The 23,742-nt window shown below is 39.3% G+C and overlaps 1 protein-coding gene across 1 annotated transcript in view; it reads right to left on the bottom strand.

Annotated features, from left to right (window-relative positions):
- Nucleotides 1-22,837, bottom strand: part of mfng (MFNG O-fucosylpeptide 3-beta-N-acetylglucosaminyltransferase) — a 30,134-nt gene extending 7,297 nt beyond the window's left edge. Inside the window, exons 1-5 of the mRNA XM_063475120.1 lie at nt 22,115-22,837; nt 15,163-15,208; nt 13,761-13,863; nt 7,018-7,171; nt 1,094-1,179 (exon numbers count right to left, since the gene is read on the bottom strand). Coding sequence (XP_063331190.1) covers nt 1,094-1,179; nt 7,018-7,171; nt 13,761-13,863; nt 15,163-15,208; nt 22,115-22,498 — 773 coding nt within the window. The 5' untranslated portion in view covers nt 22,499-22,837. The remainder of the gene's footprint in view (nt 1-1,093; nt 1,180-7,017; nt 7,172-13,760; nt 13,864-15,162; nt 15,209-22,114) is intronic.
- Between the last annotated feature and the right edge of the window lie 905 nt (nt 22,838-23,742).

Here is a 23,742-nt window from a genome sequence, read left to right as displayed (position 1 = left end):
AATGCTAAAAAAATAATCAGGTCTTAGATGGACATCAGGCAAAGGAAGTGTATTTTGATGGGGGGGGGGGTTCATTTTGATGTTTTGACTTGATTTGATCACGGTGCTGATTGCTTTGATTCTGATCAATGCATTTCCATTAATAAACTTCAAAAACAATGTTTTCTCCAATAAATTTTCATTATACTCCAATGAAACGGTTACAAATTCAGGACCATGGACAGTGCATCCAGTTTTCATGAGCTCGTCTGAGCTGTGCTCTAAAACATAACCACAGGTGCATCACAATATGTGAGATATAGATTGCAGATACACACATATAAGATTCCCACATGAGATCTGCAAATCCTTTTTTTTTTTTTTGTTTTTTACTAAACAAATCATAGTAAAATTGTGCTGGTACTGTTGACCTGTTGACACCACCAGTCTGAAAGTATAGAAATAAACCTTTGTCATTTCCAGTTGTTCTGTCTCTTGAAGGGATGTAGTTTATTTTAATGCAAGAATGCTACAGATCACGATGTTTACAGTCTTACATCGGAGTCTGTCAGTTACTGAACATCATCTGTTAATGTGCGACGCTGCTCTAAATTGATTGTCTCTTGGCAGGCGGGGTCATTTTTCTATATTTGTCTATAAAGGGACGTGCAACCAGAGAAGCCGCCCCCTGCTGACCGTTAAAAAGAGTGCATATTTAAGGCATTTTAGAATCGGCTTTGCTTTTTCAAACCAAAGGTTTACTTGTATGATTTAATTAGTTTAACATTCGGTGCTTTTTCTATTAAAAGTGATGAGATATGTTAAAACAAGTTTATATCATTAATGCAAGTTACCTACAACAATGTAAAGAACAGGAGGTCGTCTAAAACTAGAAAATCTGCACACTTATTAAACAAGAAGCCATTTTTACAAACATATGTTTAAAACCAGTGAAAAAAATGCTATAATGTGTAAAAGCCCCAAACATGTTTGGTTTGAATTCATATTAGCATTAAATAGACGTAATTTTCTGTGTGCTTGTGGTTTTTTTCCTCACTGTCTTATCATCATCGTCCCTATAAAGCACACACGCACACACACAAATTGTAAATACCTGGCCCACGGAGCCATCTTCTCTGCCAGTCTTCGACTCAGGCAGAAGCCTGCTCCACCTGTTGCAAACCAGAACCGCACCTCCCTCTGATAGACAACACACAGAAATTATTAAGAGATGCAGTATACACACAATCACAAACTAATAAAGACTGGACTGGGTGTCGTATGAGAAAAAATGCGGTTCCAATGGAGATATACCACAGTTTCAAACCATAAAGGAAACAAAAACTCCAGCTCGACTTTTGCTGCAACATGTTGTGACAGTACAGTAGACAGAACAGTCACTGAAGCGCTGCACTATTCCTGCTGTGGTAAAATGTGGTTATTAACCATTGTAAAGTACTATGTGTAATATTAGTGCTCTGCAGAGGGTGCAACTCTGGCTGTGAAATGTCACTCAAATGTTTCCAAGAAAAAACTCCTTTTAGCCGCTTCAGACTCACAGTAGATGCTGTTTCCTCAAAAAGCTGTTTAAAACACATTTTCTGTGCTTTGAATGAACTATTTAAAAATATACAGATACATTTCCATTATAGTTATGCAAAGAAACAGAATGCTGTCTTTGACGCAAAGAGCTATTTACCGACTTAACCCTTTATATGGCAGTCGTTGTTATCGAGTGTTATTTGAGCATGTTGCAGAACTTTTCTTTTTACTTGTGTGACTTTTTTCAAATTTTTTTCATTTTCATGTTAAAAATCAAGATCAACACTCACTGCTTGGGGTACACATTTTTCTAAACAGTGTGTATACAAAGACTATAGGGAAAAAGACATACAAACAAAGGAATATGTTTTACTTGATTGTCAGTTTTCACAAATATAACACAAAATAAAAGCGCAGCGCTGTCACAGGAACCTGCTTCACTGTACTTGGTAAAGCTGCTGTAACATAGTAATGATGTCCACTAAGATAATGCTGGTCATTTTAGTCATTATCCAGCCAACTCTGAAGGAAAACAGTGAAGTGTAGATCTACTGAAAAAATATATATTGACATAGAAATAAAAAATATATAAAAAATAGCATTGTACCTGATGTGGGTGCCCCTTATAGTTGCATGTAGGTAATTCAATCGAAACTAAATAAATTACAATACTGAATTACTATATTAATTTTAGCAGTAGTAAGACTGACAATAAACCCCAATACATGCCATTTATTTATTATAAACCTGCTATGATGTCATAAAGCAAACAAAATCGTATATTTCACAGTTTCTAGCCAGAAAAAAAAAGGTGAAATGTGTATAAGTGGGTTAAATTTTTATCACTGGATCACTGTCTGTATGAAGTTTTGACAAAATCCAGTTTACTATGAATACTACTGTCCTATGTTTATAATAGGGTGTGTTTTAGAACACAATATGGCTCACCTGGTGCTAAAAAACGTTCACTACAAACTGACCATCAGTTTGTAGTGAACGTTTTTTTAGGTGAACGTTGTGAAAAGCAAATATGGTGCCATCATTATTATGCCACAAATTTCACTAATCTATACTTTCTAGAAGTCCAACACAAACCACATCTAACTCAACATCTAAAGCAACTTTTGAACTATATAATGCTTCGCTCTCATCGACTTCTCAGTTTGGGCATTATGACCCCAACTGTAGGAGCAGGTAAGTGCGAAGGACCCGATTTCATGAATTCTGGAAGAACACTGAAAATTACAATTCTCCAGATCATCACTGATTGATTAGACATAGTGTTGCCACTATCTGTCACACACCTGATCTTTGTTGATTGGCTGGAAGAAATCCATGGGGGGAGGGGGGGGGGGGGGGATTTTGATGTCCATTTAAGCTACCAAATATCATTCATGGCCCAATAAAGAGCTAAAGCCTTTAAAAGCTTTGGTTGTATTAACTCTCTTAAATTGTGTTTACTTTTGTTGCACACATATAGAAACTCACACCAACAGACATACACACATATACTCATCTGGGAATACAGAACAAATCCTTAAAGCAGAAAAAACACAAAACAAATACAACACAAGCTCACACTGAATGTTATAAATATTTGCCACCATTTCACAGACACACAATACCTCAGCTATATCAGAGGAAATCAGAAGAGGAAAAGGGCTGCTATGACTGACCCTAAGTGTTCACAGTTTCTCTTTCAGGCGCGTATTAACTGCTCTGGTTTCCAGTCTGTTATGAATAGTGCATCTTTATCTTCTACCTTTGAGCCATTTCTCAAGCAACTATTGTGTTTTTCCTTCTCCTGTTGCTTAAATTGCTCAGTTGATATTTTACCGGTGTAAATGTGCTGCCTTGTTTTCCTGTTTGTCACAGCAGGCAGATAAAGAATTTAACTCATAGAGCGAGCTGTAATTGCACAACTAATTGGGAGCTTGCAAGATTTCTTTCCCTTTCTGTTCTTCATTCTTCTCTTTTTACCTCCTGTTCACAAATTTTCTTGTAAAATTTAACCTGTGAAAAATGTACTTGTCCTTCCTTCCTTTACTTTACTTTAATTTCCTCTTTTTCTCTTTTTTTCTCTTTCTATTTTGTGAGTAGTAATTCATGTCATCCCTTTTCATTCTTTCACATACTTCTTCTATATTTCCTTCCCATTTTCTTTAAAAAGGCAGATCCTTTCCTGTACATCTCTTCAAATAAACTTCTCTTCCTTTTTACCATTCCTCTGTTTTTTTTTATCTCTTCCTCTTCCTTTTTACTTCCCATTCCTTCCCACTCCATTCCTTTCTTTTCCTCCTTCCTCCGATCATTATCCTTCCCGTTTCACTATAGTGACAGGAAATCGGAAAAAAAACTAGGCAGTAAAGATGTAAGAAAATGAGATGAGGAGACAGAGAGGAGCCTGACATCGCTTTTTTTGTTTTCTCCAAAGGGAACAGAAAGAAGGAAGGAAGAAGGGAAGAGAGAGAAAAAGCAAAGCAAAGATTAATAAAGATCTATTCTTCCCTGCAAATGGCTGCAATCAGAGCAGAGAATGTGACACGAGGGAGACGGAGAGAGTCATTTCAAGAAACAAATGAGAGAGACTGTAAAGTGCAAGAGGGAAGCAGAGAGAGACAGAGCATGACACCCTATTCAGAGAGCATGCTGGAGTCAGGATGCTCTTTAACTCAATAGCAGCATTAATTCTGTAAACTCAATAACACACATGCATACCAATTTAGGCTCACGTGTGCCGCACGCACTCATGCACACACATGTGTACATGTGTGTGCATGAGAAGATGCTGCTGACCTCAGGGGGAGCCCCTGCAGCAGTGGAGAGTGAAAATGAAGAAAACAGAACGGATGGTATGGATTTTGAATGGCAGCGGTTAACCTGACTTGGGTGAAATTTGACATAAAACCGATAGGAGCGGCTTCAGCTTTGTTTTACTGTTTAATGGTGCCTGCAGAAGACCAGCAAAGCCAAGAGATCACAAAGAAGACAAAGAAGAGAAGCATGATGGATAGACAGATGAAGGAAAGGAGGGAAAAAGGAAAATGACCATCAGAAAAGAGGTTTTTTCACAAGCTGGTTCACTTTTTTTTTTAGCTTTGGCCATTATTTGCCCATCAGTCGTATCAGTCATGATCACCTAAAGGATGCAACAACCAACCCTCCATTGTGTAAGGGAGCGTTGGTGTATCTACAGACTCCAGCAGTTCTTGACAGGGACGGTGTCCTCTGACATCAGCTGCTCTGTTCCATGAACAGTGTTTCCTTTGCTGTGTGAGCAGGAGGGAAAACACTGGCTGCCTTAATTCATCTCATTTTTAGTTTTCCCTCTTGATATTGGAAATCTTCACTCTGTGGTGACCCATCCTCTTACCTTTACAGCAGCAATATTTTTTCATCTCATCTCTATAATCAACATGCATAATGTTGACAACTTACTTTATCTACCATAAAAATAAAATGTTGCCATGGTAATGATCATGATAGGAGATATGTCATGATGACCTTTCTAGATGTCTTCTCTAAGTTCCCTCACTGAGCACACAGGACAAAACTTATGTTTAATGTGCTGATGCATGACAGTGATCTGAAATCTGTCACCTTTTGACATTGAGTCTAATAACTGAACTGAATTAGTCATTAATTCAGCTGAAATTTGAGGATTGAATGTCGTACTTGATTCCTGTAGTGCTAACTACCTGCTATATCACTAATTGTGTGTTGGCTCATACGGAACAGTGGGACAGCTTATGTGCAGCTCTATACACATGAAGAGGGAAGAGGAATACAGGAAGACACCAGCAAGAGAAACATATATGTGTATATATTCAGGTTTTACTCATGTTTTCACTAACCACGTCAGAATCAATGTGACATTGCTGTAGGGTCAAGTGAGTGAAGCGCCAGTTACAGCGGTCGTTTCGTGCACCGCTGTAACATCAGCAGGCAGTCGCATCTATCTAAGCCCGTCGTTAAGGCGCAGGAACCTGCTGCAGCATTCTCCTGAACAATAGGCTCCAGTAACACAGGCTTAGAGACTGGTCTGGCAACCACTGGTAGGGAAAAATGTCTATTCCCCAACTGGTTAGTAAGTGATTGTTGGTAGTTGCTGGCAGCCACAAGTTAAAATGGTTTCAGAGGTATGAGGTGCTGCAATGAAAACATCCATGCCATTGATTTGCTTGCTAGTAGATTGCCTGGAAGATGCCAGCTTGTCTGAAAGCTTCAGAGCTGTGCACTTTTACTCTGAATGCAAACATTCTCTATTTCTGGGTTCATCACACTCACTACTAGTTTGTGAGTGTTTGCAGAAATGTAACTTCCAGCATGGTGGACAACTATCGGGCAATATGCACACGGCGTCAGATGCAAGACGTGAACACCAGCAGAAAAGCACTGAATCACAGCTGACCTTGTTCACATACAGCTATGAATGATTTAGTTTAGTTCAATTAGTGTTCATGAGTGGACAGATACCAGCTGAACAGCTAAAACCCTAATAAGTCATAATATTTGGTTCTTTACTCCCTTTTTTAACTTTCCTTTAGTTTTTGTGAGAGTCTTTCGAATGAGTAAAGCCAGCTAATGGAAACAGTAGGATGGTAACATTAACTATACTAATGGTTTTAGCTTTTGTCTAAACTGATTTTTTAAGTACAACAAATAAATTTAAGAGAAAGCTGCTGGTAGGACTAGCAGGGGGCTCAGTTTGGGCTGTTACACACTAGAAGAAACCCTTTGTTACATCCAAATAGCAATAAGCCTGACCCAATTAAACATGTTAGCATGTGATTTCTTGAAACTGGTCCTATAACCGTTTCCAGTAAGGTTCAAAACTGTGAAAATATTTCTAGTGGAGAAAGCATTAAAGAGTCGAGCACTCTGTGGGTATTAGTCGAAGCAATTAACCTTTCCAGAAAGAAGCTGTTCACTATCACCACAAAACAGAGCGAAAAAGGGACACCGTGAAACAAGGAGAGAAGGAACGAAAAAAGAATCCATGGAATGAGAGAGCACAAACCGGAGAAACAGTAGGGTTGATTTAATAACAACAAGCAAGCTAGTGACATAACAGCAAATAAGAAAACAGTGAAAACAAAGGAGGAGAGAAGGAAACCAAGATGGAGAAAGATAAAGAATCTCAGGAGGCTCACAGGAAAAATTAAATCTGCGAACGGTCATCCTGCTCTAGTCAATGATCATTCCACATTAATAAAATTGAGTTTAGAGTTGCATTATGCTGTGCTACAAAGAGTATGTTTTGTGATTGTCAGTTTCCATCTTTAAAATGAGATGTACTGAACGTAGAACTGTAACCAAAACCTTCATATTTTTGTCCCTTTTTGTATATTTAAGAGAATTTTTCTTCTTCAGGGTGCAGTTGTATGCTCCTCACTAGATCACGACTTCAGCATGTACTTTGCAAAGCTCAGCCAAGTCCTAGTGCTAAGGTTGACTCTGCCAAGAAACCTAAAATGCTCATGAGTGGTATCGTACCGTTGCGTTGCCCTCCAGCAGTTCATGAGCAGTGATGGGCTTGTCCAGGCTCGGCTTGCCCACGTAGATGTCACCTTCCTGGGGGAAGGCTGACAGCAGGGAGAGGAGAGCTTCTGGGTTGACATAGTTATCATCGTCCACATGACAAAACCACCTGAGGAGCGATCGGTGAAAGAAAAGGAAAAATATCCAGTTAAAATGTAACCGTGGTGCTGGGTTTATAATAATAGTTTTCTCAGCTTCGCTCCATTTCTCCTGTTGACATTTGCAATCAGGCGGAAAAAAAATCTGAAGACTAATTTTCTTCTTTGTTGGTTCCACTCTTGCAACAGAGAAATGAAAAAAGGCTTACCTAAGTAATGCATCGTGCATCTGTACTTGAAATAACGATACCTTACACTGACTGGAAGAGGAGAAACGGAAGCGGGATGAAATTCCTCAAACCATGTGGAAGAATAAGTGTGATCAATGCTGTAACCCCAAGTTATCTAGTTACCCCATATGTATATATTTACTTGTGGTCAAAAGCAAAAATATGAGATTTTCTTTTAAGTTTGATGTTGACATATATTTTAGGACTCCATGTGAAAAATAGTTGACCTTTGGGCATATAAATATCCTGAAGCCCTTGCAAGGCTATCTTCATTACAGACATTGAAAAGAAAAAGGTTAAACCCTATAAAGGTTATGTTGGCACTGACTATGCTAAGTATGCATAGTCAGTGCCAGATACTTCATCTAAATAGAGAACTGACAGCCACTTAACCACAAGATTTACAACAGAGACAGAAAAGCATTTGTATGTGCTCATATCCTGCTGTTTGTGTTTATAGACATCACTGATAGGCTTTACCTCAAGTAACCAACAAACACAGACCCTGAGCTTGACTCAGCGTGTAGTCGTTTAACAGTCTCACCAACTTGTAAATGTGACTGTTAAATTCATGAGATCAGGTGAGAGAACAGAGAGAAAAAACACCTGGAGTCACAGCAGTCTGTAAACTACTCATATCACAGTTTACAAGGTACAGCATGTGAAAAAGAGTTTTTATGGGACTCTGTGCTGTGCAATGAGAAACTAAGTAGTAAGTACTCAGGAATTAAAGCAGTAAGCAGCAGTCAGGTGCTGCTGATCAAGTGCACTTGATTAATTGATCCTCAGCGAGTACGAGCACCTCTATAAAAGCAGAAGGTTTGGCAGTTTGCTGGTGTGGAGCAGACAATCCAAACAATTTGAAGTCCATCATTTGTACAGTGAAAAAAATAATTCACAAATAGAAAACATGCAGCACAGCTGCCAGTCTTCCCTGGAGTCAATGTTTCAGTAAATTTATCCCAAGGTCAAAACATGCAATTCTCAGAAATATAGCAAAAAACCCAAGCACTACAGCTCAGATGCCACAGGCCTCAGTTACCACATTCAATGTTAAAGATCACGACAGCACAAACAACCGATGGCTTGTTTGGAAGGGTTGCAAGGGGTTGCCAAGCACGATGGTGGAGGGGTGATGATTTAGGCTTGTTTTGCAGCCACATTACCTAGGACCTTGGAGTCAACCATGAATTCCTCTCTACACCAATGTATTCTAGACCCATATGTGTTCTTATATCCAACAGACATACAAAATTGGTTCATAGAACAGGACAATGATCTCTAGCACACCAGTAAATACACAGCAGAATGGCTGAAAACGAAAAGAATCAAGGTCCAGACCTTAACCTGACTGAAATGCTGTGCGTAAATGGAGACATTATATGAGACAGACATGGAAAAACAGAAATTGACCCCAAAGAGCAAATCAGCATCCAATCTCTCAGAGCCAGCATCCAATCTCTCAGAGCCAATTACGTTGATTTGTAGGCACATTCTTAATGAAGCAAAGATGTAGGTAAGGGTACTTATCACATTTCTTGGCTTATTACATCCATAACATGGCTTAGCATGGAGTTTGTTCAGGACTCTGGTAGAAAACCAGAGACACTGATTGTGTCTGCAGTCTTAACTGAGGCATTAATAAAGTATGACTTGTAGGAGGGGGGAGCTTTTCAATCCCTACTTTTTAAGTCACAAACTTATTTAAGGAATGTTTTTCATCAGATTTACTTGAAATATTTTTGTGTCCCATTTAGTATTAGAATTAAAGTTATGGCTCTATCCCCACTCATTCAGATAGTGTTCTTCATGAGAAGGATGTCATTGTGGCTCAAGAACGCCTGTGAAGCAAGATATCATGTTCCTTTCAGAGGGAACTTAATCTTTTAGTGGAAGAAGAACATGATGAGGTACATCTGTAATAACTTACTTCAACTTCTAGTTAACTTCTTCAGTTAATGGTAGTTGTTAAGGTCACGTGATAAGAGATAAGGTTGTATAACTCTTGGTTATCTTGGCAGATCATTCCATGTGATACTGTCACAAGAGCTCTGGAAAAACTAGCAAAGAAATGTTGAATTTAGGCATTTTTATGGGAGAAGATTTAAGATCTTCTCCCATTTTGAAGCTTTTTTCATCTACATTTGTTTTTGTCCTCACAGCACGAATTGCTCTGTGAGTAATTGAGCTGTTTGATTTTTTTCTGTGCCATCTTAATGACTGGACATGATGTCAGAGTCTCATTCCAAACCAAACAGGCTTGCACTGCAACATCAGAGTCCAAATTACAAAGCTGCTGGTACCAAACTGAAGTGCTGCCTTGTTTCCTCTGCCATCCTAATTGCTGCCCAACAACAGAAAAGGCTTACTTCCAAACCAAACATCCTCACTTCCCTCTTGAGTGGGACTTGAGTGAAACTGGGGAGGTTTGTAAGTGTGCCTTGGAACCAATTTGAAAACATTTTCACTGCCATTCTAATAATGAATGCCCCCCATTCACCCCCACCCCAAACACAAGCTGTTAAGTTTCATTCATTTTTCCATAGATCAGTATCAACAGATTGTCAATACTTTATATTGTACAGCAGCATCAAGTAGCGTTGTCTCATGCATATTCAAGTCCCTAATAAACAAACTTTTCAGTTTCTTGGAAATATTTTAATCCTGGTTTTTTTTCTTCTTCTTCTTCTGTGATTACATAAGCACAAAGAGCTAATAAATACAACAGTGACACAAGGGTAGCCTGCACTGTGTGCTAATGCAGTGTTCGAGACAAGGCATGAAATTGGAAAAGATGCAGACAAGAGTGTAGGGGATCATACATCATCTTCATTCTGGGCCCATTAAGAGCAGATTGCATTATTTTAGTTTTGCCCCGGTTGAAAGGTGTTATGGATAGCTGACAGTGACTGAAAGGCGTGGTTCAAATATGCTCAGCGAACACAGAGGAGGCCCAACGCTGTCAGACTGAAGCCTCAAACTGAAGCAACCAGGACACGGTTAATTTATCTGAGAAGTGATAGTGGGTGAATAATTAGTTTGGCAGCTATTGACTGCACATTCATCTAACGATGTTAGCTATTACAGAATGCATTCATACATTTATCTAACTAATTGAGCAATTTCTGTATATCTGTTTGCCGGTTTTCCATCGATCTCAACATCCCCTTCAAACTTCTGCCATGTGTACTGCTAAGGACACGAGTCAGAGAAATGTAGAATCTGACTGATACAAGCTGAAAATTGCAGCAATACCTGCACAGCTGTTCAAACACCTTAAGTTTTTGCATTGTTTCTCTCTCTTTTAATGTTCCTGTACTTACTTTATTTTTATATTGCCTTATTTAAATTAGAGATTAGATAGATTAGATAAAACTTTAATCCCTCGGGTGGGTTCCTCCGGGAAATTCTGTTTCCAGTAGCACAGCACCGACAGAAGTTGCAAAAGAATGTAAGCAGAAATTGAAATTTACCATATATACACATGTACACATATATAAATACAGAGAAATATATAAATACAGAGTATATAATAGCGATAAATAGGAATAGGAATACCAGGGAATTGCACATTTCAACTATTGTGAGTCTATTGCACCGTTGAATATAGAAAAATATTGCACAGTGAAAAGGGCACTACAACTGAGTTGTTCCCACCCTCCTTTGTCCCCCAGTTTCCCCTCCCGCTCCCCTTCAGCGAGGAGTTAAACAGTTTGATGGCGTGTGGGACAAAGGAGTTTTTAAGTCTGTTGGTCCTTGACTTTGGGAGAAGCAACCTGTCACTGAACAGACTCCTCTGGTTGTTTATGGCCGTGTGCAGAGGATGCCCAGCATTGTTCATAATGTCCAACAGTTTCTTTAATGTCCTCTTCTCTGCAACTGTCACCAGATTATTTGCATTTTTCTGTGTAATTTTGAGTATGTCTTACATTAAGACATGATGGGAATGTTTTTATTTATTTATTTATTTTCTCCCCGTTTTAATCTGTAGTGGTTCAGTCCAGAACCTATTTGGGCTGTGGCTTAACCAATTAACAAATTAGTCAATACCACCTTGTTAAATGTTAACTGGTCAGCTTGTTTATTTGTGAAGGTGTGATTGGGCCACTTGGATTTTTTTCTGTTTCTTGTTTTTTATTTAAACGCAAACTGTTTCATATTTTGCAATGACCCTGATGAAGGCTGAAAGCTGAAACGCATTGGTCACTTAATAAAGCTGTTTCCTAATACTTTAAGTGTCGCTGGAGTCTTCACGTCATCAAACATCAGCATGCTGTTTGGGCTTCCCGCCTACTGCAGTTGCTAGAATACTGCCAAACAACTGTGCGCAAATTGCCTGTTACAGTGCCCAAGCCAGAGCCTCCAATTATCAAACCACAAGCCAAAACTTGCTGTATGTCAGGATATGTCAGGACCTACTTAGTCCCAATTACCTAGATGCCATTTGGGCAAACAGGGTGCTAGTTAAAAGTAACTACTTCAAAACTGGGAGAAAATCAATGTGAAATAACACACTACAAGAGTGCACCGGCTGTCCTCTCTCACCAATACGGTGAAGAACAAAAAAAAGCTATTATGTTTGTCTAATCTATGTCACCTGATGTCTTGGTAAAGTATTTAACAGAGAAGATGAAACAACTCCAGGCCTCAAATGCAGGTGTTCTTCAGGTTTTAGACGTGTCCTTGATCCAACACAGCTAATTTATGTGGTTAAATTACCTCCTCAATGTCTTGAAGTCCTCCAGAGCCCTGGTAACGAACTAATCATTTGATTCAGGTATGTTGACCCAGGGTGAGATCTAAAACCTGCAGGACACTGGCACTCGAGGCCTGGAGTTGCCTACCCCAGGATTAGAGTATCTGGCTTGATACCTTCTGTGAGGCAGAAACCCTCTGTGCTCTTAAGATTAGGCTTTAAACTTTCCTTTTTGATAAAGCATATAGTTAGGGTTGGATCAGGTGACCCTGAACCCTCCCTTAGTTATGCTACAATAGGCCTGGGCTGCTGGGGGCTTCTCACTGTGTATTTCTTCTTCACTTAACTCCTTTCACTGTCTATGTGTTTATATGCCACTCTGTATTTCCAAAGTGTGTCTTTTGTCCTGTCCTCCTTAACTCACGCCCCTCCCTGAGCCTGGTCCTGCTGGAGGTTTCTTCCTGTTAAAAGGGACTTTTTTTCTTCCCACTGTCACCAAGTTCTAGCTCCATGTGGGATTGTCTGAATGTTGGGGCTGTATTATTGTAGGGTCTTTAGCTTACAATATAAAGTACCTGGGGTGATTGTTGTGACTTGACACTATGTAAACAAAAATTAACTGAACTGAATTAGTGACTTATGAAGAATGTGGAACAGGAGCATATAATAATATCAAGGACATAAGAGTATCTGCATAGGGAATGAAAAGTCTGCCTTATTTAAGGAGACAGAACTGTTTAAAGAGCTTCTTGCAACACAAAATGATGAGGCAAAACAGGAGACTACTATTGTTTGCACAGAACTCCCACAGATGCAGATTTGTCCCAAATAAATTAAACAACTCAAAGACAATCTTAGTGTTCAAAACAATAAGAGGAGGAAGGCTCAGACAGACTTATCACAGCAGGTGTAAGGCTGTACTGGCTCACATTCACAGAATGCTACAGGACCAAAGATTATATTTGAGAGGAGGACCAGTGCCGTCTCCTGGCTGAGCACAGAGAGACCATATCAGTACTTCAGGCACAAAAGGACATGGAAAATGAAAGCAGCCAGGAGCGCAGGAGAAACTTCCAGGCTCCTACAATCAATTAGAACCCTGAAGGAGAATTTTGGTGCAGAGGAAAAAGCCACAGATGAATGGATGGACAGACTCATTAATTTAAAACAGCAGATGGAAGAGGAAATGAAGGAACCAGAATAAAAAATCAATGGCAAAGAAATTCCTCCTCTTTCAAAGAATTCCAAGAGTTTCTAAACAAATCTGCCCTCCGAACCTAATATTAATAATATTTTAATTATATTCACTTTATTACAAATGCATAAAAAATAAAAACATAAAAGGCTGTTCTTCATACCTTTACAAGTTGGAGCGGCGCACAGAAAAGGTAGTTAAGATGATCTATTAATGCACAGGTTATGCTTAAAGTCAATAAATTCCTTTAAAAACAACTCCTCGAAGATTACCGTTGTAATAAGTGTGACTGTAATAATCCTCACCTCCGTATATGTCTCTGTAACCCTGGAACATAATTTACTTATTTGATTTCTTGCCGCTCTACGTGCTGCTGTAACAGTCTGATTTCCCCACGGTGATCATTAAAGTTTGCAATCTTAATCTGATCTTTAAAGCCGGTGCAGGCAGGGTGTTAGACAGACCGTAATCGGGCTCACCTCTTGTTTGAGGCCATGAAACCGTCGTACTCTGCAGACATCTTGCAGGACAGAGCCTGCTGACTGTGATCAGACTGGCAGTCTGTTACCACCATGTTATAACCTGGTGACAGAGACAGACAGAGAGAGATGAGAAAGAGATACTACTGGAGGCCATCTGTTTCAAAGCAGTTGCACATGGTTGGGTGTATTGATGATTATACCATTCTGCATGGTACATTATTTTACCATCAGCCGTGATCAACCCTGTTTGTGATTGACAAGTGATATTAGAAATGGAGAAAAAATATAAAGATAGAGATGCGTGTGATAGAGAGTGAGGAAACAATATAACAGGGGTGAACAGAAGAAGGAAAAAACTAACAGGCTAACAGCATGAGTAGACAGCTAGGACAGCCTCCACTTAACTTATCTATTTAAGACACTCCACGATATTTAGGACCCAGATTGAAAGGATTCCCTTCAATTTACCCACAGGAGCATTTGTAAAAAACAGTTACTGATGTAGGGTGATGAGGTCTGGCTTGCAGTCTGCCCAGTTGTCATTTTTACTCGGCAAAACAGACTAGAAATGAGAGGCCAGCTGGAAATCGAAGCACTGTTGCAGTTACAACAAGCATTTACAGAGTTGGTTAAGCCAGGGCTGTGGCTATGGTTTGGGGGTTTTAATGTTTGTGACTAAATAATTGATGAAGTTACTGCTGTCGTGCCACATGAGTAAATGCATGCGCCTCTCTCTGTATGGGCACGCTCATATTCATCCTTTCTAATACTCTTAGGGGAAAAAAAGACTTCCAAAAACACAACTTCAGCTCCTGTGAGGTTATGTTGCATTCATTTTTGGTGACTCTCACAACACCTGGGCACATCTGGATTTATTGCTGCTCGATTAATATCAAAATGTCTGATTTTAATGTAAATTCTCGTTGCAGATTGTTGGTCGAGAGTCCTTTAACTGCCTGCCTGCAGTCTCCCCTTTGTGTCACATGTTTATTGCTGCAGTATGAGCAGTGGTGTTGACAGCGGGTGTTAGTGGCAGACTTTAAAGAGCAGCTCAGGAGCAATAACAAAATATTTCAACAGGGGATGCCTAAGGCAGCTGCCTAGTTATCCTATGCCAAAAAATAGCCTTGGGTAAGAGTTATGGGTCACTTCATCTCATTCCTGTGTGCACGCCAGTATTAGAAGTCTTCCTGGTGTCTGTGGTGTTGCATTTGTGTACTGTGGCATTGTCATCTTGAAACAGAGAATGAGCTTACATATTTAAGGTTGTGTGCTCCAGCATTATCTGAGAAACATCCCATATAAGGAATGGAAGATACATTTGCATGCGCCCACATATATAAATTTTCTGATTTAAATCTAAATTTTTGTGTGAATGAGATTCAAGATTGCTGCTTACCTTCTGAAGTTAGGTCCACATCCTCTGTGTCTGTGAAAATGAACGTCTATGCAAAAGAAAAAAGGAAATATAAAAGAAGAGAAGGAATTAAAAACAGGAGCTTCGATTGGTTATCTGTCTTCTTCTCAACATCTGTAACACATCATCCTGAAAGTACTCTCATTAGAGAGCAAGAACACAAACACATCATATACTCACAAGGATCAATGGGATCAATGTGATGGAGCAATACGACATGACAAAAACAAGGTTCCCTGCTGTGAGCTAAAACAATGAGTCATTGTACACACACATACACACGCAGCATCATGATCCATATCACTAGATAGATAGATAGATAGATAGATAGATAGATAGATAGATAGATAGATAGATAGATAGATAGATAGATAGATAGATAGATAGACAGAAGAGCAATAGTGACATCTAGTGGTGTGAAAATGTCAGCTCTATTGTCTTTTGCCCTTAAAGGATATTTCAAATATAACATGTTGTGCAAATTCACAACAACAACCACCTCAAAGACTTCTATCCATGTCCTTCTGCTTATCCGATTCATTGAAAAGATGGTTAACAGGACAGGACGGCTGTCTCAGAGCTAACACATAGAGACTGACCAGTTACACTAATACCTACAGCCAATGTAAAATCAGCTATTAACCTAGCATGCATGTCTTTGGACTGTAAAAGGAAGCTGGAGTACTTACAGAGAACCCACACAGGCACGGGGAGAACATGAAAAACTCCACCCAGAAAGGCCCCAGCTGGACGGGGCCTGACATTCTCATTGTGAATTGAAGGTGCCACCCACTGCACCAATATGCAACCTGTTTCTTTTCCTTCTTTTCCTCATTATTTACAGTTTTCCAAAACACCACAATGCAGAAATGCTCAGATATAAGCAAAGTTGCAACTTTTCTTTTGCTTTGCTTTTGCTTGAGCCACAGTGAGTGTCTCTGGGGAAACGGTATTCAGCACCTCCATTATTTCACCATGAGCCTCATTTGCCTTTTTGTTTCCTTTTTGTCTGTTAACCATTGTCACTCCTACAGAAAGACTTCAGACACTAAAAACACTGCACTCTTCAGTATTTATTCTTTTGCTTAGGGTGTGCAGGCTTCTCTTGTACAACACTGTTACTGCTTCCATCATTTCTCTGTCACGCTTTCTCGTGGAGGTGTAGCAGTATGTAGATTGCGGTTGCACTAATACATGTACACACAGTCATACTGTATATGACCAACAGCAGAAAGCAGTGAAACCAAGCAGTATGAAGCATTTAATATGAACATCCACCATTGTAATAATAATAATTGCTTGTTATAATGTAATTAATTAGCAAAAATGTTAAAAATCGGAATAATATTGTATTGTGATCATATGGGATGATGTCTGGTGAGTCCCACTTCTAGTTAGTGAAGGCAGGAAGTTGTGAGGGAAGTGTAAAATGTGAATGAGAGATCCAAAATTAATCCAGGAAGTGAACTTTCAGTCTATAAGATCGTGTAAGCTTTCAGGGAAATGCCCTACTAGTGTTAATTTGAGGTAACTGTGCAAACTCATGTGTTTAAAAATGGCAGGCCCACTGTCTGACAGTTTTACTAGCTGTGATTATGTGTATTTTTCTGTGTTTACATTAAAGTGAGTCTCCATAATATCCTCTCTGCTGCATTCAAAGAGAAAAGCTTCATCTATTCTTAAGTACACTGTTTTATTATAGCATCCCAGTCCATCAATCAAATTATAATATTCTCTATTCCTCTCGCTCTCTCTCCCGTTCTCCCTTGAAGTGACATCAAACAGCCTCTAAATCATTACTTTGGTCATTTTAATACAGCTGGAGCTCTATCCCCCCCCTCACTAGTTCTCCCAAAGGCCTTTTTTTAACCTTTTTTCATCCCTTCCTGTCATCTCTCCATCACTGAAGCAAGAGAAGGAGGAGTAATGAGATACCCGGATCAATCCTCCCCCCCGCTATCATCACGACAACCACCACCACCTACGCCACTAAATCCTCCAGAGAAAAATTTGCCATTACAATTAGTTTCCCCACCTCTGGCCATAACTCAAACTAAAGCACCTGCACTGAAATCAGTCAGCCTGGGACGAGGAACGAAAATGACAGAGCGTGGAGTTGGAGCGGCTCGTAAACAGAGTTTGCAGGGACGTTTCACTGAGGTCAGGCGGGAATGCATAAATCTCAACTTGTTTTTCACACTCTTAAAGGGCTATTAAGTATGATTTGTACTACCTCATAACACAAAATGACTGCAATATATCTTAATAAGGGCTCTGATCAATATTTCAGTGATTCCTTTGTAGTATGATGAGGATAATCTGGCTTCCGAATCGGACATTTGGATCCTCAGTCTGTTCGACTGTGGCACTCTGAGAAGCTTGAATGGGAACTTTGTTGAGAGTAGAAGGGGGAAAAAATCATTCTATAATTGTTATGGCCAAACTGACGCTGATACCAATGGCAGTTTTTAGGGAGTAAGAAAAAATCTGAAATTGTGAAACCAGGCACAGGGTCACACAGCTTCAAAATCTAAATTAAATTGTTAAATTAAATTAAGATTTATGCCGCATGCAATAACTATTTATTAACAATGGTGAATGGGTGAATGAGACAAGTTGTGTAAAGCGTTTTGAGTGCTCTGGTACAGTAAAAAAGCACAAAATAAGAACCAATCCATTTACTATTTAACATAGCAGAAACACAGCCAGGAGACATAACGTGGACACAAACCACTTTAGCCACGAGTGAATGGATATGTTGTTATTTAACAAGTAACAACAATGTATAATTCCTCTGAATCCAGTAATAACATATGAGATACAGTATGTTGAGGTGCTGTTATTAGCGGTGTACTGATTCTAGTAATTATGCTATGCAAGGCTACTAGCTTAATTCTTCAATCCTTATGCCCCATCCACACTTTGAAGTTGACAGTTGGACACCAGTGGACGTTACTACAAAAATGACTACACTACTACAAAGTTTAACACCTTTCTTTGGTTGTAACATTGTTGCTACTCACTTCCTGTGTGGATGCAGCTTTACACTTGATGTGACACTGGTAACATTCTCGCATGCTAACTAACCGAAATAACAAAACCAAGAATAAATTGCAGTTAAAAAGTGCACAATATATAATCTGAACCACAGATCTGATAGCTTTATCAGTGAACTTAGTTTCAGGTATAAAACATGCATATAATTTAGAGCTGTAAAGTGAAATACCAATGATTTACTAAAACTAGTCTATAAGATGGCAACTATGTCAAGGAACAACACACAGTGTAGCACTTTGTATCTATTACAGCATAGTTAATTATTTTTTATGACCGTGTGGAATCTGAATTTAATAATGCGCTACAAAAAAGGCACTCAATATGGAAATGTGTTTGTGATCCAATATTACATTTCAATTTTGGCTTGATCTGCATTGTTCTAAAATATGGGGTTTTTTTCCCTCCCCTGTAACAATTTTCAATCGTTTCATATGTTTATTCATTACAAATTATAACAAAAAATCTGATAAACTTTTAATTAATTTGTGCAATTTATTTGTGCTTTTTAATCAAATAAAATGCAGTTAAACGGACTCACAACTTGGAGCCTTACGCGCTTTAAGTCTCGAACTGACAAGTATTGATGAATGCATTACTACTCCTAATGACCTTTCACATTCAACAAATAACTGCCTGCTCCTCTGAGGCCAAACACATCAGACCATCAGTGGTACAGACAGGAGAGGCTGAACTCCAAAATACCGACAGCCAAAAAAGACTGATAGAGGATTTTTGGAATGCAGGTGGCAGTTAGACAGCAAGCTCTTTATTTAATAGAAATAACAGAAATCAAAACATATCAAATGTTAAAAATCCTCATTTCTGTTGGATTAAAATGTCTTAAAATGTGATTTAAACATTTATGAAATAAAGAGACAGGGGCATGTTTACCACTGTGTTGCATCACTTCTTCTTTTAACAATCTGCAAGTTTGGGACCTGAGATGATGATTTGTCGTAGTTTATAAAATGAGATGCTCTCCTGTTTTTGGTTTATACTACAATGTATGCTGCTCAGTAGTTAGGGGCATTCTTGTTTCATAATCCTCCATATACTGAGATATATCTTAAAAGCAGGAAATTTAGTACCATAACACTTGTGCTTTGACGATATATTTTCCTCAACATTTATACTCCTGAAAAACTCCTTTCTAGATTGCTCATTTTACAGTGTAACAACTATTCGAAAACTTTTTGACAGTTTGCTTTAAGTTTTTAATGAGATAATTCTTCTCTGTGCATCACTCCAGATCAAACTTTCCACTCTGAATGTGAAATATCTCAGCTTCTACTGGATACATAGCCATAGAGTGTTTAAGGTCGACAGATATTCTCGTTACAGGAACAAAACATTTTAATGATTGAAATCCTCCTCACTTGTCCTCTTGTGCCACCATGAGGCCAAAATTCTAACATTTAGCATAAAACATTCCCTTCAGCCTCAGCTGTTGCTGATTAGCTGTTTTGTGTTAATCAGCAACTGTTAGCGTTATAGCATTGTAAACAATGATATCTTGTTATTACTGCGACTGAAAGCATGCTACCATGATGATGCTAGCCTTTAGCTTAAAGCGCTACCAGAGATGTTGTAAGAGACAATGCACACTTAAAGGGATAGTGACAGTAGTATAACTTCCTGGAGAGTAAAGTCACCAAATTAATGAGCTGTTTAATTTTTATGTCCCAGAAACCACTAAAATTAAAGCTTTGAGCATTTCAACATGGCTGCCATGAAGCATTACCTGCTTCTTAAAGGACTTTACCATCAATGTATACCTCAGAAAGCTACTAGTATCACTGTAGCTTGTTGTTTCTCTGTTTCCTTTACTCCAAATGTCTAAATTGGCCATTAAAGATGTTAGCCATTTCTCCATCCACTTATATCTGTTTCCACCTCTGAGATCATTTCTGTTGTTGGTGCTTCAGGATGTGATAGAATTTGATTTTTTGAAGATCCAAAGCTAGACTGAGGCCAAGATCATATTAGGGATTATCACTATGTATTTACTGTTTTAGGGCTTCCAACAAGCTGTTGTCAGCTGTTGTCACGGAGACAGTTTCTGTCTGCTTCCAGGTCTAAGCAGATTAGCTTCAATATTTTGTGGAAGCTGCTGCCAAGCTGGTTGACTTTTCACCCCAGGTGTGTGTGTGTGTGTGTGTGTGTGTGTGTGTGTGTGTGTGTGTGTGTGTGTGTGTGTGTGTGTGTGTGTGTAAGCATATGTGGGTATGGGGTTCATTCTGTTCTGCAATCAGCCCTACACTTCCTTTTCTATGACCAGCTTCCGTTTTAGTATTGTTAACAGAGTCACTACACGGCGGCTGTTTCCCCTCGGCTGAGACAGCCTGCCTGCGCAGCTTCCTGTGTATGCGTCTGTATGTTTTCATCTACCACTGTGTGTGTAGTTGCATCTTTGTGCCATTGTGTAGCTATAGATATACATATATAGAGAGAGAGAGATAAATAAATATAGGGCCTGTGTGTGTGTGTGTGTGTGTGTGTCTGTGTGTGTGTGTGTGTGTGTGTGTGTGTGTGTGTGTGTGTGTGTGTGTGTGTGTGTGTGTGTGTCTGTGTGTCTGTGTGTGTGTGCGCGTGACAAACGCTAAAGCAACCTTTTGTTTTGTGTTTGCAAAGAGAAAGAGGAAGAGTATAAACCAAGGCGTCTTTAAAAAAGTCTTTCAGCGCTCCGAGATGTGAAAAGAAAAGAAGCTAACAGAGATGTGCTTCCTCAGCTCTTTCATCTGGTGTCAAAAAGGAAATGAACTCTTCTTTGTTGAAGCACAACATGGAGTTAAACTAAACCACTGTATTCACTGTATGTGTGCATTTAAATAGAACAATCCTGGAATTTTAATAGTGAAATTGCTCACTGACTTGCATATTTAACAGCACTGACACACAAACAGGCACAGGGGTCAATGAAAACCTTTAAGCTGATACAACCGACTCAGAGTAACTTGGATTGTTTCCAGAACCTAAAGGAAGTCTGATTTTAAAGGCCAGGTTAAGACAACTCAAACATCTTTAGGCTGATGGCACTGAAGTATAAGGTAGATATGTTCCTGAAAAAATAAATATATTGTATTGTATACATGCCAGTAACTAGTTTTCTAAGTATAGTAACAGAAATTACCCAGATGAAGGAAAAGGGTGAAAAAAAATGTCCCAAACCCCTTTGAAATTCTGCACCACAAGTACCACCACTGTTGTATGTTCAAAATGTTGGATGAGCTGTAGCAAAAGACTTTTAAGCTGAATACCCAATACCTCACAGATCAGGCTTTCCAGCAGCTTTGTCACTCTATGCCAATATTTAAAAATAGACCCTTACATAGTCGTGAAGTAAGACGTGCGGACTGTAAAACCAAAACAGAACTGATTTTTTTTATGTTACTGTTTGTTTGGGGTGTTTTTCACACTTGTCCCACTAGCATGAAGTGATAAACAAAAGAAACTAAATTTAACTTTAATGAGCCATCAGACCTGCAGCACCAGAGCAGAAAGGAAGTGAGTGTTTTCACTTCATCTTTAGAGTCATGGCACATGGTTTGAGAGATCACATGTTTACTTTTTTTCTTCTTTGTTTTGCCTGAAATATTTTTAAGAAATTAAACCCTTGAGCTTTACATGTTATATCAGTTTCATTCTGTCATACCATTATAGGATTAATAAATGCATTGGAGTTCCTCTTTTATCTGTTTTGTTCACGGGTTCGGTTATCAACAGCTTCCTGTGATTGCGTAAATATTTTTAAACGAATGTTCTACTGAGTATAGGACAGAGTTTAAATCTTTTTTAAAAATCTGGTGGTTTGCTGGGATCGGGAGCTACTGTGTGATGAGAAGAGTAAGATGTTTCAGGAAACAGACATCAAACTCACGTGCGCTTTGGTTCTGGAGATCCAGGTCTCCAAAAGAAGCGCGAGGCGCGTCTTGTGGAACCTCCCGGTGGTTTTCAAAGCTATGTAGACGTCCTCCACCTTGAGTTCGGGCTGGCTGACATGTGCGTCCTCGGGCACCGAGCGACCTCCGTCGGCCAATGCTGTTTCGCCGCTGCTTCTGGTACTTTTCGCCGGGTTCTGCGCGTCCTTGACCAGGAAGGCAGCCTGCTGGATGGTCCGGTGGTGGATCGCACCGGGTGATGGATGGTGAACCACTATAACTTTGGGAAGGCTGCTGGTTCGAAGCTGAAAATCCACGTAGAGAATGATGAAGAAGGTGAAAATTATGACAAGCAACCTCCGGCGTATCCATCTGTTACGCATGGTAAAGCAAAAAAAAAAAAAAAAAAAAAAAAAAACTTAGTTAAATGTTGTAGGTCATTTAAAACGTGCTGTTAGCGCCCTTATTTAAAATCAACGTCATTTTTTGTAAGTTCTGGGTTAGTTTCGTAGCGGGTCCTCCATCACTTCTTCGTCTTCCTCCTTTTTTAATGATTTCGTCACAGTTCCTGAATGGCCCAATTAACTGATAATTCTCACAAGTGCAGCTTCAGTATCAGAGTCGTGTCAGTCACACACACGATCAGGGTCTAAACTCGTGTCTGCTGTGATCACACAGGCAAAAACTCGCATTTCCTCTCATTTTGTGCAAAAAGCCAGAAGCGCAAAGATGTATTTGACTTTCCACTTGCAGTTTTGCGCTGTCGCCACTGTCAAGCTACATGGAACAAGGTAATAATATTTCCTCCCGCCGCTGTCAAAATAAAGCACAGCAGTACCGGTCATATAAAACACGCATCCGGTGAGGATCTGAATAGCAGCTTAAACATGCGTCATATCAGGGGTACAAGACACAGCAGGATATCACGACATCTATACTTGACATTTACTTTGCTTTTTGAACCCCTGTTTCTCTTGTAAGTGTACTTCAAAATGCAAAAAAGTTTATATTTTTAGGCAACACAAAGTGTAAAAGAAAATTTAAAGATTTCTTTTTTTATTCCTTAAAACGACAACATAGCTTTTTGTCATTTACAAACATTCAGACTCTTCAGAAAGTCTCTATATGTGTATGAAAATGAGCTTCCTGTCAGCAAACAGTAGACAAGACTGTCTGTCAGGACTGAAATTCACAAAAGAACAATGATCTGCATCTATTATAGAACACAGCAGGAAGCTGTGCTTCAAGAACAGGGGTGAGTCTTTCAAAATAAGATACAGAGCACTTTTCTACTCCGCTTGAGGACTCAAAGTACTTTATACAATATATCTAATTTGAAAAAGTTATGTTTTGTCTGTTTAAGTGCTTTCTATGTAACATTGCCAGTCCAAGGAACTTCTCCAACAAATCATTTTAGCATGCAGACTGAAACAGCCAGGACTCAAACCACCAACCTGCTGATCAGCAGCTGGCCTGTTTAACTTCCTGAACCACAACCACTCCCGGTCAACCAAGCCATTCCGGTCTACTACCTCTGACATTGAGGAGACCCACTTTGAAAGAGCTATGTCCACATTGTGTTAACCGAGTCCTCCTAACTCAAAACATCAGTATGGCTTTGTAACAT

The sequence above is a fragment of the Pelmatolapia mariae genome, linkage group LG6, assembly GCF_036321145.2.
Source record: "Pelmatolapia mariae isolate MD_Pm_ZW linkage group LG6, Pm_UMD_F_2, whole genome shotgun sequence".
In the NCBI taxonomy this organism is placed as follows: Eukaryota; Metazoa; Chordata; class Actinopteri; order Cichliformes; family Cichlidae; genus Pelmatolapia; species Pelmatolapia mariae.
This window is presented reverse-complemented; position numbering and strand designations above follow the sequence as displayed.